The sequence below is a fragment of the Parus major genome, chromosome 1 (assembly GCF_001522545.3).
Source record: "Parus major isolate Abel chromosome 1, Parus_major1.1, whole genome shotgun sequence".
In the NCBI taxonomy this organism is placed as follows: Eukaryota; Metazoa; Chordata; class Aves; order Passeriformes; family Paridae; genus Parus; species Parus major.
In genome coordinates this window covers 114,020,548-114,037,105 of record NC_031768.1, presented here as the reverse complement: position 1 = coordinate 114,037,105, position 16,558 = coordinate 114,020,548, and the positions used below count along the sequence as shown (strand labels likewise).

General features: G+C 44.0%; 1 protein-coding gene across 1 annotated transcript in view; it reads right to left on the bottom strand.

Annotated features, from left to right (window-relative positions):
• The window catches only part of URB1 (URB1 ribosome biogenesis homolog), a 41,524-nt gene that overhangs the window by 7,311 nt on the left and 17,655 nt on the right, over positions 1-16,558 (bottom strand). Inside the window, exons 16-30 of the mRNA XM_015646872.3 lie at positions 14,595-14,711; positions 13,841-13,979; positions 12,979-13,149; positions 11,842-12,038; positions 11,077-11,301; positions 10,364-10,543; positions 8,860-9,721; positions 7,752-7,953; positions 7,384-7,561; positions 6,220-6,278; positions 5,878-6,071; positions 4,059-4,169; positions 3,906-3,969; positions 2,946-3,117; positions 2,320-2,422 (exon numbers count right to left, since the gene is read on the bottom strand). Coding sequence (XP_015502358.2) covers positions 2,320-2,422; positions 2,946-3,117; positions 3,906-3,969; positions 4,059-4,169; positions 5,878-6,071; positions 6,220-6,278; positions 7,384-7,561; positions 7,752-7,953; positions 8,860-9,721; positions 10,364-10,543; positions 11,077-11,301; positions 11,842-12,038; positions 12,979-13,149; positions 13,841-13,979; positions 14,595-14,711 — 2,974 coding nt within the window. The remainder of the gene's footprint in view (positions 1-2,319; positions 2,423-2,945; positions 3,118-3,905; positions 3,970-4,058; positions 4,170-5,877; positions 6,072-6,219; positions 6,279-7,383; positions 7,562-7,751; positions 7,954-8,859; positions 9,722-10,363; positions 10,544-11,076; positions 11,302-11,841; positions 12,039-12,978; positions 13,150-13,840; positions 13,980-14,594; positions 14,712-16,558) is intronic.

Below are 16,558 nucleotides of genomic sequence, written 5' to 3'. Positions count from 1 at the left end.
ATACAAAGAACAACAAGAGGGAAAATTCATCTCTCCAAAACATTTTTGGGTGCCTGAAAGACCAGCACTAAAGAACTTTCGTAACAGAAAGGGCACGAGAATAACAACATAAATAGCCCATAAACCACAGCACTTGTCCCTGTGTAGCCACAAGTGACTCTGCTGGTAAGGCCTGCTCTGAGCCAAGTACTCAGCTGTACCCCTGAGCCCTTCTGGGTAAAACAAAATCCAGCAACGACCAGAAATCAGCCTAACAGAAAACAGGAAACACACCCTTCAATGTAGCATTTATCTTCCACAGCATTTTGCCATCAGGATTTGGAGTTTCTCCTTGAAGGTCTTGTGTTCTGTGTGTTTTGAAGGGTTGCTGCCATTTCTACCCAATGATGGTTAGAAGTGACGTGGTGCCAACCTTCCACCATCTCCAGGAATGGAGCACAATGATACCTCAGTGGTATTTTACCAGCTACAAATGTACTGTGAGTTTAGCGGTAATATTAATCTATTTTCTTGTCATTCACACTGAAGGTCAAGAGGAGGTTTCTAGAAACAAATATTCCTATTTAAGAAGGGGCTGCAATCTTACTGCCAACTACCTACATTTGGTCCACTAATTTCCTCCCCTATGACTGCCCACACAAAACTCTGTGTGTGCGTGTGTGCGTGTATAGTTATGTTTAAAAAATCACAGGTTATTTCTGTCCCAGAGCCACCACTCTGCTGTCCTTCAGGCTGCAGCTCTGGGGAACTGCTGATGTGCACTAACCATTCACACTGTGGAGAAGTGCCACAGAATGAAATCCAAGGTTCTCACTTCAGCAGTCCACAGGAAGATTTATTTGGAAAACCTTTCTTCACTGAAAACATGCAGTGGTAATATTTTCCATCCTGCTGAAACCTGGAGAGTGTGTTCAATAACTAACATAAAACAACAAGCTCTTATTAGAAAAGCATCCCAATTTAATTCTATGTCTGACATACAGCTTGTTTAAAGGACCTTGAGAATCATGATGGAAAAGCTGATTCACAAGATGCGTGTCAGAGCTAAAGATAGATAGAACTTGCTATCTGCCCAACCCCGGACCTTTTCCTCAGCAAGCATTAAACACTGTGCAAATCCATGTTTATGTGTTTTGATGGCACTGTGCAGTCAGGACAAAGAGCAAATAAATAAAGAACTGAGAATTCCAAGAGCAGCTGACATGGTTTACAAGCACCATGGGACCAAGATGCATAAATCACTTAGGCCCTTTAAAAATGGCCCTCTTAGGACACAGACCCTCACTCTGTGTGGAGAAGCAAAGAGGGCTATTTCCTCCTCTCCAGGTTCAGATTTAGGACAGCCACCATCTCTACAGCTCCACAAGAACATGATGTACAGCCATTCCCTCAGCCTTGGTGCTTCCCACATCAGCAGCCACTGACTGGCTGCAGTGCTGCTGGGGCTGCCAGACACCAAATCCCTCCCTCCACGGGGTGGGTGGTGCTGGCAGTGTCCTTTTTCCAGCTATCAACACTAGGTTCCAAAGACACCAACCGTCCATGCTTTTCATCCCTGTGAACCTTAAAGGCCCAGCATTAACTGGATTGTCTAAGATCCCTCCAACTGCAAAATGCCAAGTAGTTCTGGTACCTTTTCTCCTCAGAGGACTTAAGGACAGCTCATTTCCTGCCACCAGGATTACACAGAGCAATTCAAACCATAGCTAAGGGCAGGCTAAGCACATTCAAACAGGTACCGAACTTGCAGGGATCTGTGTAAACAAAGGACTGTGAGTGTGATTTCACTGACAGACACTAACAGCCTGCCAATTGCTTCTAACATTGCTGTGGAAAGCCAAATCTAGCTGTAACTACAGCTTAACCGTGCTTAACCATGTGCTTAACCATAACCAATGTAGGGAGAGAGCTACTTAGGGAAGTCCTTAGGCTTCTTGTCTTCCTTTGACCTCTGAGGGCTCTCTCTATGGACAGTGCGTCCATGAAGCACAGCAGGGATGTGCACGTGCAAAGACGAGTCATGTCAGACAAGAAACCTGCTGATAGTTCAGAGCACCAGCCCATTTGTGAAACACACTGGCCTCATGTCCAGCTCTCTGGTGGAAAATGAGTTGGCTGAAAAATGTTCTCCTGTTCTATAACCACAGCCTGTAACAGGCCAGATCTCCAACCAGTTGAGTAACACTTTTATTCAGCGTAAAAGTTAGGTACAAATTCCTTGCAGTATTAGCCCTTGGATCAGGGATAACAGAGCTCCAGGTGCAGCTCCTGCAGCAGAGCAACCTGACACTAAATACCAAAGAGAAACACTCATTTTACCTGGTCTGGTCAGTTCACTGAAGAGCTGAAGTAGAAAACAAGGATCATAGAAGTCATCAAGGCTCTTGACCGCTTCATCTTTATATAGTGACTCTTGTATCCCCTGAAACCAAATCCAAACCAGTATTTGTATGAAACAACACCAATTTCAAGCTTGGTTTCAATTTCCACAACCACCTCACCCCACTATAAACCATTTGATACTACACATGTAAAATACGACACAACACAGGGCGAGACATGCTTGTGTTTAAAGCCGGCTTTCACTATGAGAGTATATCAACAACTATCTCCCCTGACCAACAGCTACAGAAGCAGGTCAGCAAAGTGTAAGAAAGACTGGAAAGCCCATTGCCAGTGGATCCTTGGGCTGTCCAATCCTGGTCTCACATACGTGACAACCTCTGCAATGCACAATCACCCCTGCTGACAAGATGTGGCCCGTATCTTGCAATTAATTTGGGAAGGGTTCCTAAAGAACTAATTCCAGGCTTCCTATGAATTGAAATTACTCTCCTGATGGAAACAAATTGCAGTGTATTACATGGATGCAAGAAATGAATGGCTCAAGGCTCTTTCTGCATATCCAAAGAAGGGTAACCATGGACAGGCTAAACCAAAAGCACCTCTGATGGCAGCAGCCGGCGATGCTGAGGGAATGACAGAATCGTTTTCATCATCTTCTCTCGATCCAGCAGACACAGAATCTCCTCCATGCTTGGCTGCTGCCACAGGGACTTCCCCAGACTCTTGCAAGTCTTGTGATGCTCCACAGCAGCTGGACCCCACAGCAAGATCCTTAAACATTGTTAAAGGTAAAAGCATTAGGCAACAGAGCCAAAAGCAATTACAGAGAAGATAAATCAGTACTGAAGTTTTGTCTTCACTTGCAGTTATTACCCTGTGGGACTTGAAACTAGAACTCATTTCCCTGGCAACACCTTTTCCATCCATTGCGAAGCTTTTCAAATTTAGTCTGAGGGATTTAGTCCAAAGGTATCTCATTCAATCTGCTCTCCCCCGTCCATCCAAGTCAGAATGTACTCATTTAGAGGCACCTATGGATTTAACCTGTAAGTGCAGGTAAAAATGACAGCAGCTGCATGACAGGGGTCCAGACCTGACTCAGCTGCCTGAGCCAGTGCTCTTGCACTGCTGGTGGTATTTCTGCTCCTACCTCCAGGACAGAAAAAAGCTTGGGAGGAAGGCAGACTGACCCACAACTGTTGGCAACAGACTTTCCTGTGTACTGCTTGGGCACAGGAAAGGGAAAAGCCCACTACTGGCTTATGTTTCAGCCTCCCATCTGTGAAGAGACCCCTATAGTGAGTCCAAATGATAGAGAGTGAGTGACTCCCAAAATGGAGTTCACCCCATGTAACACACAGAGACGCAGAGGTCTGGGCAGTGTAAGAGAATTACATTCAGAATAGGCAATACGTAGTAAAAATGTTTACAAAAGCAACATTCACCTTTAGGTTTGACCTTGTTCATTGTCTCCTTCATTTCAAAATAAGACCCTGGAAAAATACCAGTTGTTGTGACTGTTGTGTAGTTTGCTCAACAAAGTAAGGTGTTCAGCTTACCTGGAGTTTATAAGACTTTGATTATTCTTCTCATACAACTGAAGCAACAGCAGTATCTTCTGATCTAAAACCCAAGATTGAACGCACAGTTAGTGACCTGTGGAGACAAGAACGAGATGCAGAAGGAAGTGCCTTTGCCAGGCTGACACTCACCCACGGTGCTCAGCGTGGCCCCATAGGCTCCCAGCAGCACTGGGAGGTGACTGCTCCCACAGAGAGAGGGGCTGAGCTGCACAGCTGTCAGTAGAATGTCCACCAGCGCCTCTGGAACAAACACAGTTTGAGCCCTGCAGCTCTGTCACACAGGGCACAAATTAACACCCCAAGACCCACTCCAAGTGGATACACACAGCACTGGACATTTTACATCAGCACCTATCTCCAGAGACACCACAGCCCACTTCCCCAATGCACTAAAGGGTGATTATGAAACATTTCAAGGGAACACCTTAAAACAGTATTCCCAAGCTGAATGCACAAGTCACTCAGCCAGGTGAGGTCTCCAGTGTGGAACACACTACTCTGCAGAAGCTTTCCATGCTTACACACCTGCTCTCTGGTTAAAAATGAGTGCTGTAGCCTATATTGCCATAGCTCCACTCCTTCCTCCCCCAAGAGGGCATCTGGAATGCGCTCAGGAGTTGCACAGAGAAAGGCAGACATGTCAGCAACCTCCCCAGGGACTTGAGAATTCACAGGAAAAACTTCTAAGTCTGCATCCCAGCTGCAGTAAATACCAAAATGCTTCAGCACTGTGTGTTCCAGCAGGGCTCAGCACTGCAGGTGGTTTGTGAGCCACAGGAACTCTGTCCTGTGGGGTACAAAAACTATCCACCTTTGCTCTGTAACTAACCGAGAAGCAGAAAATAGAAGTGCTTGGATTCCTCAAAAGCCAACAGGTTGTCTACAGCACACTCAAGACTCAACTCCAGATTTCTCTACTCCTAGTATCTGAAAAGGCCTGGGCTTTGACCCTAGTTATGTGCAGGAATATAAAAGGCATGTCAAAACTAAAGAGCTCCTAAAGTACCAGCCTGAGTAAATGCACTCATGACACCAAGCTTCTGCAATACTGCAGCTGGTCTCAAAGAATTCATCCTGGTGACCTACAGAAATACACTCGAAAGGTAAGACACATACACACATAAGCAGCAAAATCTATTTTTTACTTTTAATTTCACTAAATCGGTGATTTCACAAGAGCTTTTTTTTCTCTTTTCAGGTGTTTTAAAACTCAAAAGCTTGTTTACATGTTGCTCATCAATAAATACAAAACTTGTTAGCAACATGCTGGCCTGAGAATTTCCCCCCCTTTTCTTACACAGTTCCTTCAATCATTGAATCTCAAACCCCTCTACAGCGGAGAAAAGCTGAGGTCTATGTAGATTAAATGTGTTTCAAGGTCAGGCAGGATTTCAGTTGCCAGTGAAGAAGATACAAAGCCAACCCTACACATGAACTAGCATCCAATTTATATTCCTTTGGAAGGGTTTTCCTCATGAAAGATTGCAATATGAAATACACATAATTTAAATTGTCATTTTTGATAAAACTTGCAAAATCAACTTTAAACCTCCTTTATGAACCTATTTTAAAACAGGTTTAAACATCACAGGACCTATGTGCTTCAGTGATCTTACACTAACTGCCTTACAGAAACCAAATTAATCAATCCACGACTTCAACTGGGTTAAAAATACCAGAAAAACAAACACAACCCCAAAGCAAAATAAAAACCCAAACCCATCTTTCCAGTTGTTTTAAAAACAGAAGTGTTTCAAACCAGCATACAATGATTGCAACATTTGGATCTAAGCACAGATACAATTTAAATGCCAGTATTCTGGAACTGTTAACACTGTTAATAACTCTGCAAATATGAGTGGGTGTGTGTTACTGGATGGAGAGAATACAATGCAAGAAAGACAAGATTAACTGTATCTAGTACGGGAAAAAGATGATTAAAATATACCTCTTGTCTGGATGTTCATGCCATCATCTTCTCTTGATCTCAGGATGTTTGACAGAAATAGAGAGTGCTGTGTGATCATCATGTGAAGTTTGGAGAGCTTGATTAAGCTCTCACTAAGTGAGGATTCTTTCTTGTACAGTAACTGGATGGCAACATTCAGGACCTTCAGAAATGTTTCATCTCTGTAACGGTACCTTTGGGAGAGGGATCACAGAGAAGTCAGATCCCAACCAAACCCAAGGAAACCTGCTTGAAATTAAAAGCTGTTTGTTTAAGAAATAAGAACTTTGCAAAGAAAATGAACTTAGTAAAAGCAAACCAAATTCAAATGGAAACACTTACTTGAGTCCTGTCTTCACAAGGCTGCACCAGTCATCTGGGTCCACTCCTTCAACCAAACACTGTGTGCAGCAAGTAAAAAAACTGGTTTACATTTGGCACATGGAGCTTCTACAGCAATTTTTGTTCACGGGACACACTAAGAACATGCAAGCCAAACACTCACGTGGCATGATCAGAGGATAAGAGGGAAAAAAAGCTCTTGGATACAACAACCCTAACTTCTCGTTCAAAGGCAACTGCAAGTGTTTTGTTGGTCTGGGAGCAGGGGAACATATGGGCTGCATGGAATTAAAAAGCAAACTGGGCATAGGTTCCAAAAACTCAGTGGCTCAAAACTCCTCAAACTCCTGAAGTGTGGAAGAAATCACAACTTGACAAGTCAAAGCAAGAGACCGGGTACCAGGTATCTTGTGGGCTAGCTAAGCAAGCTTGGCACGTGGCACAAGGGATGGCTGGGTGTATGTGTTGCTTACAACTGAGATGTGCCCTCAGGAGCTGGGAACTACAACAAACCTTGGTCTGGAGAAGACTGACAGCTGAACACAGCAACAGTCCTGGGAATGCAGGTGCCAACCTCGCCAGGCTGGAAACATCCTCAGGATGGGATGGACACTGTGAGGTGGCCACAGGGCCTGCAGAGACAGCCAGGTCCTACACGGGAGTCTCAGCAAAAGCCAGTGCTCAGAAACCTTCAGTGTTACATGTCACAGGGATCTGTGTTTAATGTACTCAAACCAAGGGAACAGTACAGAGGGAGTGATCAAGTAGTGTTCTTCAAAATCAAAGTATGGATTTCTATTTATGATCAGCCACATTTTTGCCCCAGACTTCAGATGGCATGGCAGGTGGGTCTTGGCAGAAGTATCTCTTATCACCTTTTTTTAATTAAAAAAAAAATAAAAAAATCCACTGGTAACCTTTGATTTCTTACTCCTAAATACCTCAAACTCCTATCTTCAAAGGAAATTCTTACCAGAAAGTCATCATCAAGAACATAAAACTGCTTCATATAAAGCATTATCAGGACTAAGTTAACTCTGCAAAAGCTATTAAAGATTCCATAAAACAGGAAATCAAGCCAAATCTATATTTACAAAATCTCCTGCTGCCCAATCATGCATATACATATAGTCCCACTGTGGCAAAGCAGGTAAGAAGTCTCACCAATAACTCCTCTAGCCTCAGCAGCATGGATCTCTCCACTTCTTGCTTGCTTTCATCTTTATTGCTGCTGTACATGGAAACTAACCCCTTCATGCAGGCTGACAAGAGACATCTTCTCCAGGAATGCAGCTCCTCCGAGTTTTCCAGCACTCTGGATATGGCATCTGCCAAGGCCCAACTGCAGAGAGATAGTTATTGATTTCTTTATTGCTATTGTCACTTGTTTTTGTATATGTTAAAGATGTCTTGCTGACAAAGTGCAAAGCAACACATCCTCTCAGGAGCGGGTGCTGTTACTGCTCCCATTCCTATCCCACAACTTCCCAGGACAAACTGAGCCCTGAGGGAGGTGCACACACACTGCCCACCTCTCTTCATTCCCTGCTCTCTCCAGAGCAGCAGGAAGCTGGTCCATTAGGTTGTGCAGGCCTTTGCTTTCTGAAGGTGGCAACAACTTGGAAAGAATTTGCAGTTTCACAGCAGCCTCGTGTGACCCTCCAGTGTCCTGAATCCCAGTGCAGAGCTCCTTCCACAGGGCCTTCCTCAAGACAGGTGTGACAGCTGAGACAACTGTTGGCAGAGCAGAGGGCATAGGTTCCACCACCTGTAGGTGTTAAACAACACCACACTAATCCCAAATCACTTTCTAGTCCAGGCCCAAATGACTCTGTTTCTAGGAAATGGTGCTACAGCAGCTGCTCATCTATTACAGAGAAGTGCTACAGAGAGGCTCGCTTCTTTACCCACCCTCTATTTCCCAGGGTGCTGACAAGGTCTTATCTTACTGCTTGACCTTGTAGGTAGAGCTACAGCCCCAGTCAGCCTGTCTCCTCTGCTATTTACATGTCTGGGCAATAAGAGAAATGAAATTAAAGTGATCCTGTTCTATCCAGTTGAATCCTAACTCATTGTTTTGCTGGTAGAGAATTTAATGCATTTGTCCATACATGTAACGCTGCTGTGGGCTTGGAAAGTTCTGGACTGCCATCTTAGGAGGCATTACTGTGAGCCAGCCCACAGCTGGAGGTTTGTTTCAGAAGAAATTTTTGGACTCTGTGAAAGTGAAAGCTCAGATTCTGCAAAAACCATCTGGCTGTGGCATTGCACACTCCAGACACTTCTACCTGTCTGTGCCCAAGAAAAAGATTTTACCTCCTGGACTAAACTAAGAGAAGCACAATGGCAGATTTTCACATGCACTAAGCATTAAAAAGAGCTTCCAAAGAGAAATCTGGGCAGCAGTAATTGCAAGAGCAGATCAGTCTGACAGCTGGCTTCAGTCTAACAGCCAAGCTTCAGAACAGCTCTTCACCTTTAGTGCTGCAGAGGTACTTTGAAGACAGTCATTACAAGTCAGACATCTAAGTTTTATCACCCTTATCTATTGTGTGAAGATTCCAAGACCTTAAGGCCAGCAGACCCTGAACAGGGAATCAGGCCTCCTGAATCACAAGCAGGGCTCAGCAGTGCCTTTACCTGTGGCAGGTCGGCTGAAACCATACTGGTCTCTGCACTGCAAATACACATTAACGAGTGGAAGAAAGCTCTCCATGCGTTTCCTGAGGTACTTCCCAGTGGCACTGTCCAGACACCAGAGCTCAAACTGCAGAAGGTGAGTCCTGGAGTGCTGGATCAGCATGGCCACGATGGCCAGGGAGGTGTGTGAGCACTGGGCAAGGCAGTGAGCCTGCACCTCGACACCAACTGTGAGAGCAAGGACTGGCTCACTTTGGAGAGCCTGAAGGAAAACTTTCTCCAAATCTTTGCTGGCCGATGCTGACATCAATATCCCCAAAGCTTTCATGTGTTCTCTGGATAGCCGGAGCTCTCCTTGCTGGGGATGCCTTTGGTAGCTGTCTGTAAGGAGCTGCACCAAAATTTGTCCATAGAAGCTTAACTGTTTCTCTTTTTTAAGGGAGTTCTCAGATTTCTGAGCAGTCAAGCTCATCTCAGGAAGTTGCAGCATGGTTAAAGTGATCTCCTTCAGCTGAGCTGAAGTCATGTACATGTGCAGCTCCTCCAGAGCTTGCAGCTGGTGAGACTTCCTGGGAGAGACCTGGCTTCTGTCCTTCCCCACAGTCTCCAGCTCTTCCAGGACACTTTTGGTGATAGTTTCAAAATACTTGGACAACACGTGTCTGTGATCCCTTGCGATGCTCTGCAGGATGGGGGCACCTGTTTTCAGCAGCTGGAGCACCCCAGAATTGAGGTGAGCTGACAGGAGCTTCACAGTGACAGGGTTCAAACCAGGCTGAGGAATACAGCGCAGTTCCAAGGCCAGGAACCAGCTCTCCAGTGTAGGATGTCTGAAAATCAAGGTGAATGTATCCTCCAGTGTCTGTAACAAACAGAGGTAACGGTATCACTAAACAGATAATCACAATGCAGGGTCAAAAGTAAACTCATTAATCTGACTATTTTCCACAGCTTGTCAATTACAATTATAGAATATGAAATTGTCTATTAGCTGGCCAGAGGATAAAAAATATTAATGACTTACAAGCACATCAACATCTTTCTCCCAACATTTATCCTGTGGGATTTATGCTGTTATACTGAACATTCTAGACATGTCTCAGATCATCTCCAGAGGAAAACTGAATGTTCTGGGGTTCATCAACACATTCTCATCTCCACAATGTCACAGAACAGATGAAAGAGGGGGAAAAATTCACTCCTCAACTACTTAATTTTTACAACAAGGCTTTACACAGAGATGAGGGAATACATTTCTTTCTGCAAAGGTGATCTCTTTCAGACCTCTCATGACTGTGTTCCAGCTCAGGGGGTGAGACCGCAGGTGCTGTAGCTGGGTCGCATCTCCAGACAGTAGTTTTGAACTGCTGGACCACATGCTCTATGTTCCTAAGCTCTCCTCCAAGACCTTAACAGCACCTCTCTGTTCAGCAAAACTTATCCCGAAAGAATCAATCAAATTCAATTTTATCAACAGGTGCCTCTGTATCAAGGGATTTGGTACCTTGTCATCTGAAGACACTTCTGTCATCAGAGACTCCACACCCACAAAGAGATCCGACTCAGCCTGATGATCTTCCCGTTTCTGCTGATGATCCAGCCTTATTTGATTACTCCGGCACAACAAGATGTTCAGCATGTCCACATAGAGGTCAACAAGTTGAGGACCCAAAGTTTTACCAAGCTATGAAAATAAAGACATCTTGGAAGTGAAGAAAAGAGGAGCATGGGAGCAGAAGAGTAATTATCCAACAGGAAGAGGACTTAACTAAGAACTACTTAGATTACAACCTCTTCTAGGGGAAGGAACTGCTTCCCTATGTAGAAACCTGATTTCAAGAGAAGTCACAGGCTGCCAAATAAATATTGATAGATTTTCATTTATACTGGGACATCTGGAGTTACACAGGCCAGTGAATGTCACTCTCTGGAAAGGCTTCTTAGGAAGATCCAGGAGCTAGATTAAAATTCCAAGTTTATTTGCACTCACAGCTATCAGTAAGGTAATCCATGCAAAGTAAATCCAAGACTCCTCAATAATCAGAAGAACTGACATTTGTTTACAAATTAGGTGCAGTTTTGTACGGTGCTGTGTGGCCTCAGAGCCAAATACAGAAAAAAGAGCTGGTACCTAAGTTTTAACAGCCAAGTCATTTGCACCTTCTACATTAAGATAAACAGAATATAACCATAATATTATTACAATATTGCTCTTACACTGCTGAAGTTCTCCACTGTGGATTTCAGGTATAGTAACACCTGCTTTACTCCCAACACAAGCTGGTCAGGTGGGAGCCGGGAAGCGAAGTCTCTTAATTTTGTCTGAACACCATCCTCCAGTAAGGTACTGCCTCCTCTCTCATAGGCTCTCTTTAGCAAAGTAGCAAATACAGAATCCAGTGTCACCGTAGGTTCTTCGCTTACCTCCTTGTGGTTTTTAAACTGTTTAAAGTGGAAAAAAAGCAAAACAAGAAAACCCATAATGAGTACGAAATAAAAATCTCTTCAGCCACCTTTGTTTTGAGATGAGCTGAGCTGAAGTGGGGCCAAAGCTCCAGGAGCACAAGTGTGCAGTCCTGCTAGAACTGAGCTGTCCAGCAGTGTCCCCGCGGGAATCTGTAGTGTTCACTGCTGGCCTTGCAGAAAAAGTCACCAAACCCAGCCCAGGGGGCCTGTGACCCAACCACCTGGGGGAACTCCAGGCACTGTGAACTGAGGCCACAGCACGCACCAGGCTCAGCTGTGCCTGGTGAGGAGTCTGTGTACGAACCCTGAGCCCCGGTATCACCTCCCAAACACCACAAAGATCTTGTGTCGTCAGAGAAAAGCCCTGGAGCAAATTTGCCTCCCAATGTGTTCAACAAGAAATATACAATTAGCTCAATAAAAATGTTCTTTCTGATGGAAATGTAACCTCTATAAACTGTGAGGTTTTTATAACAATACTGGCTCAAGAATTCAGTGACTTCAGGCATTCCATACCACAGCTTCCAGAGATTGCTTGGGTATCCAGAGTTTATAGTATTGGTTAAACCAGTAGAGCTGAGGATACTTAGCAACTTGCAGGGACTTGAGATCCTTATCATAGAACTGGAACATCAAGCAGAGAGCAAGGGGTTCTCTCTGAGAGTGCAGAAGATCAGTGAAAACAGCAACAAGGTACTCCACGATGTGTGCTCCTAGAAAAGCAAAAATAAATTGAACTGTTGCCATGAGCAGACACTGGGGAGACCCTCCTTAACTTTGGGCCTTGGCAGCAGCTCACTCAGGAAAGTACTGAATAAGATCAAAAAGTGTTTGTAGTGACCTAGACAAGTGTTCCTGACCACTGAGGTACATGAAAAATCCTCCACACGCTAGTACTTACTGAAGTCAATAATCCACCTTCACTGTGCTGCGCTAGACATGCCTGCACTTTAACAGGAAAAGAGCCCTGCCAAGCACCACCTCAGAGAAGAACTGATTTGTACTGGGAGGCACACACCCTGGTTAATGTGTACAAGTTAAACTGAATTTTCTTTTAGAACTGGGACTTTCAGTCCACCCCACATGCTACTCAACCACCAAATACACACAGAGGACTTAGTGAGGTGCTGTGGTGTTGGCAAATCCTGCTCCAAGCCCACCTGATTCCCCTGCGACTCCAACACTTTCCTCGAGGAGATGGCAGAACTTTCCAATATTTGACATCAGAGCTTCATTCCTGAAGAAGTTTTCTTTGGAAAATGCATCCATTTCCTACTTAACAGTGCAGTCCTCTCTCCCCATCTTGGGAGAAGCTGCCTACAGCCATGGAAGCCACTTCTCCTGATCTCCACACTATGCCCTTAAAACACTGTGTTACTGAAACCAACTACTTCAGACCAAGATTGTTCATGCAGGGATGGTGTATCTTCTCTTTAGGGTCAGGGAAAAAGGGCAGAAGCACCTACAGAGCTTCAATGCCTCTCTTGAGCGGGAAACACCATGCATCTGCACCTCCTTCTGCTTGCAGAGAAGGTAATAAAATGTCTCAAGGTAAAAAATTATAAATGGTAAAAAATTATTAAAAATGGGTAAAAACGATGCCACTTTGACTCCACTGGTAGAAACAACACAGAAAACCAAAAAAATCTGTACCTGTTCCATTTTCAGACTGAAGCAACAGTATATTCCTGGCTTCTAACGCAGCAGGGACAACAGCACTGAAGGGAAATGTTTGGATGATCATGTCCTCATTTAAAGAGAGCCCAATTTCTTCATCTAAGCCATCACTACCCTCGATCAGGACATCCACCATATCCAGGACATCTAATAAGTGAAGAAAAGATCTAAGCAGAGGATCCAGACTAACTGGAAAAACAACAGAGGTAGAATGCAACACTCCAGGAATACAAGGCATCTTTTTAATTCCTCAAAAAATAATCACTAAAAGGACGAAAGCCACATTTGTCACACAATACAATGCTAACACAACACAAAAATCACAGCTGAACTTCTCTCTGCCTTTCAATGCTGCTGTCCAGCACAGGGTGCTCAGAGAAGCTGTGGCTGCCCCTGGATCCCTGCAAGTGTCCAAAGACAGTCTGGACAGGGCTTGGAGCACTCTGGGCTACTGAAAGGTGTCCCTGCTCATGACAGGGGTGGAACTGGATGAGCTTTAAGGTGCTTTCCCATCCAAACCATTCTGGGATTCCATGGTTCTGTGAACAGCCCCAGGCAGAAGGACTACATTTCCATTTTAGTTTGAAAATGCTGCTGCAAGAGCATAAAGACAGATTTCAAATACTGTTAAAGTGGCACAACCACATCAGGAATTACTTCTGGTGATGAAGTGGTAACTGCAATTCTGACTTCTGATACCAAGTACATGTGGAAGGCTAAATCCTGGAGGTTCTTACTTAACAGGATTTCTATAGTTTTCCATCCCCAGTTTGCTCATTAGAGCTAGAATATGTAGCCCCACATCATGGAATTCTGTTGCTGAGGGGTTACCACATACCATCTATGTGAGAGACAGGGATGCTGATGTTATCAGAGTCCTGTTTAAACATAGCGACCTGGAGCATGCTGGCTTCCTGAAGCAGGTCTGCTGCCTTGTCAGTGTAGGGATAGGGGTTTGTCACCAGCTTCAGCAGGATCTGTCAGCAAAGGTGGAGAGAAAGGTAAGTGCACTGGCTGTCAAGGGTAGGGGAACCATATGTTGTTAAGACCATGTGCTAAAAGTGGTTGGAAGTTGGGCAGGTTTTAGGAGGACAACTTCCATATCGCTTCTGCAGGATTCTGTCTATGATTCCTGCTCTACAGAGGACACTGATGGGGAAAAAAAAAATGTCCACTGCAATTTGGCATCTAGATTGCTACCACAGACTGAGTCCCTAGGGAGACCACACTGGAAATGAAGCACTGGGCATTCAACATCCTGAAGAATAAACAGGAAGTGTCAGCTTTCCTTGTTAAAGATCACAGTTTACTGAGGTCTGATAACTTTGGCACCTAAAGAGGAGATAAAAGCTACCCCCACATACAACACTCTACCCTTACACCAACAATGCTGTAGTAACAACTGATCTTTTTGATGTCCTCCCATTCAAGACAAGAACGATGCCATCTCTGTATAAAGAATCCCAAACAAGGCTTTTCTCAGAATTCATTCACTGGTCCTTGACAGGTTTCTCAACAATAGCAACCAAATCTCTAGTTTCCACTAGCACTATTCTTTGCATTGTTTATCCAGCTAATTTGAACACTGTTACCCTTTCCAAAAACCGAATCACTGCTTCCTTTTGGTCTTCTTTTGCATTATCCAAGTGTTCCAGCCAAATTGAAAGTTCCTTCCATGTGTACTCAAACACTCCACTGTCACGTAAAACCTGTCCAGGAAACAAAGGGGGAGGTGTGTAAATAAACCTCAAAACACCACAGATACAAAATCCCAAGAGATACAGATCTTTTTGTATAGTATCTTCATGATTTCTTCTTTTGGGAAAGAAAAGAAGAGCAGGTAGATGAAGAGAAGTATCTGTCACCCTCCTTACGCCCTCAGTTCAAGAGGCCTTATTCCCACCCACTAGGGGGACTCCAACTGTATAGTGGACAATGAAAATCTTACTTCTGTAATTTCTGGAAAGCAAGTTATACTGCTTTCAGAGGGTTGTACATCTTTGTATCATCACAGGCAGAAAAAAACAAAGTGCTTTAAAAATAGCCTGGAGGGGAGTTCTAGAAAACTACTGATCTAACATAAAAGACTTAGCTTGTATTACTAAGTTAAACCTAAATCAGGCTACTTGTAATTAAAACAATTAGGCAGATGGATAAACAGTCACATAAATGAGCAGTGGGTTGTGACCACAGCAAAGTCCAGAGGTAAGTGCAAGTTGCTGGGGGCAGTGAGGTAGATCCAGATATACCACGAACAAAGAGACAGGCTTTGACATATCTAGACATTTTCCCCCTACTTTCCTGCTCTCTAAATTCAGGCCCTGACCTCAGGCACCCAAACTAGGAACTTGGTGCTCCAGCTCTAAGCAAGAAAGAAGGAAGGAGAAGAGAAGAGGAAGGAATTGGAATGACACCACGGTAAACTCCCTGCGCCTAACTCAACAAGAGAGGAAACCTTGCCCAGCTTCCTGACTGGCACCTACATAAAACGACTGCAATTACACAGGATGAATCTGTGCCTTTGCTCCTCTCAACACATAAAAGGAAGCTATCTCAACTCATTTGTTCTACGTTTACTCTGTGTACAACACCAGCAACTCTAAAAATAACTGCTGCTTACATGAATCTGACAGGGGAATTAATTTAAATAAAAATAAGGAAAAAGGATTCATTTTAATATAACTGACTATTTTTGGCAGAGTCTTGAAGTAGAAATGCAGCTCTCACAAAAAACACGCAGGAACAGAATGTCAAATCCAAAAACAAGCCTTCAGTTACACGGCACTGTGTAGAAAAAGAAGTCCTTACCATCTATTTTTAGCAGCCTTTTGCTGACATAAGTGCCCTAACTTCCCTGTTCCTGCATTCCCTTCAGAGAAAGTCCAATGGACTGAAGTGCAAAGTGGACACAAGAACAAGTCAGGCAGTCCATGTTCCCACTTGGCAAAAGAAATCCAAAACCACCAGAAAAACTGCACAATTTGAGCAGCTTTTGGTTGAGACATTCATTACTGGGAATGTTCACTTGGAGACCAAGTGAACCTGCCTTTAATCCCTTGCAAGGATCAAGGGCAACTAAACCCTAATTCAATCACTGTAACTTTGGTCTGGTGGGCTGACTATTACCATAGCACTCTGTGATTTGACCTAAATGCAAAAATTCAATGCACAAAGCTGGGAACAAACTTGTGTGCCATGAAGACTGCAGGATATGGCATAAGGAGCCCTATCCAGGGCCAGCAGAGCTTCCTGGATTTTCCCTTGGCAGGACAGTTTGGTTGTATTTATCCCTAATGTAAATCTCTACCCCTGCTTAGATAACTAAGAGATGTCTTCTTTTAATAAAATGCTAAAAACAACAGCCTCTGGTGTCTTGTGGACTTGGAGTTGACCAGTTTTTCAGAGAACTTAAATAGCTAATTTAAATGTACAGAAGGGGATTTTAATGAATTTTTTAAGACGAAAAGTACTCCTTGCATCAAAGCTTGCATCAGACAGTAACACAGAGAACCATTCTGCAGGGCCAGAGCAAACCAGCAAAGGCTTACGCAAGGCT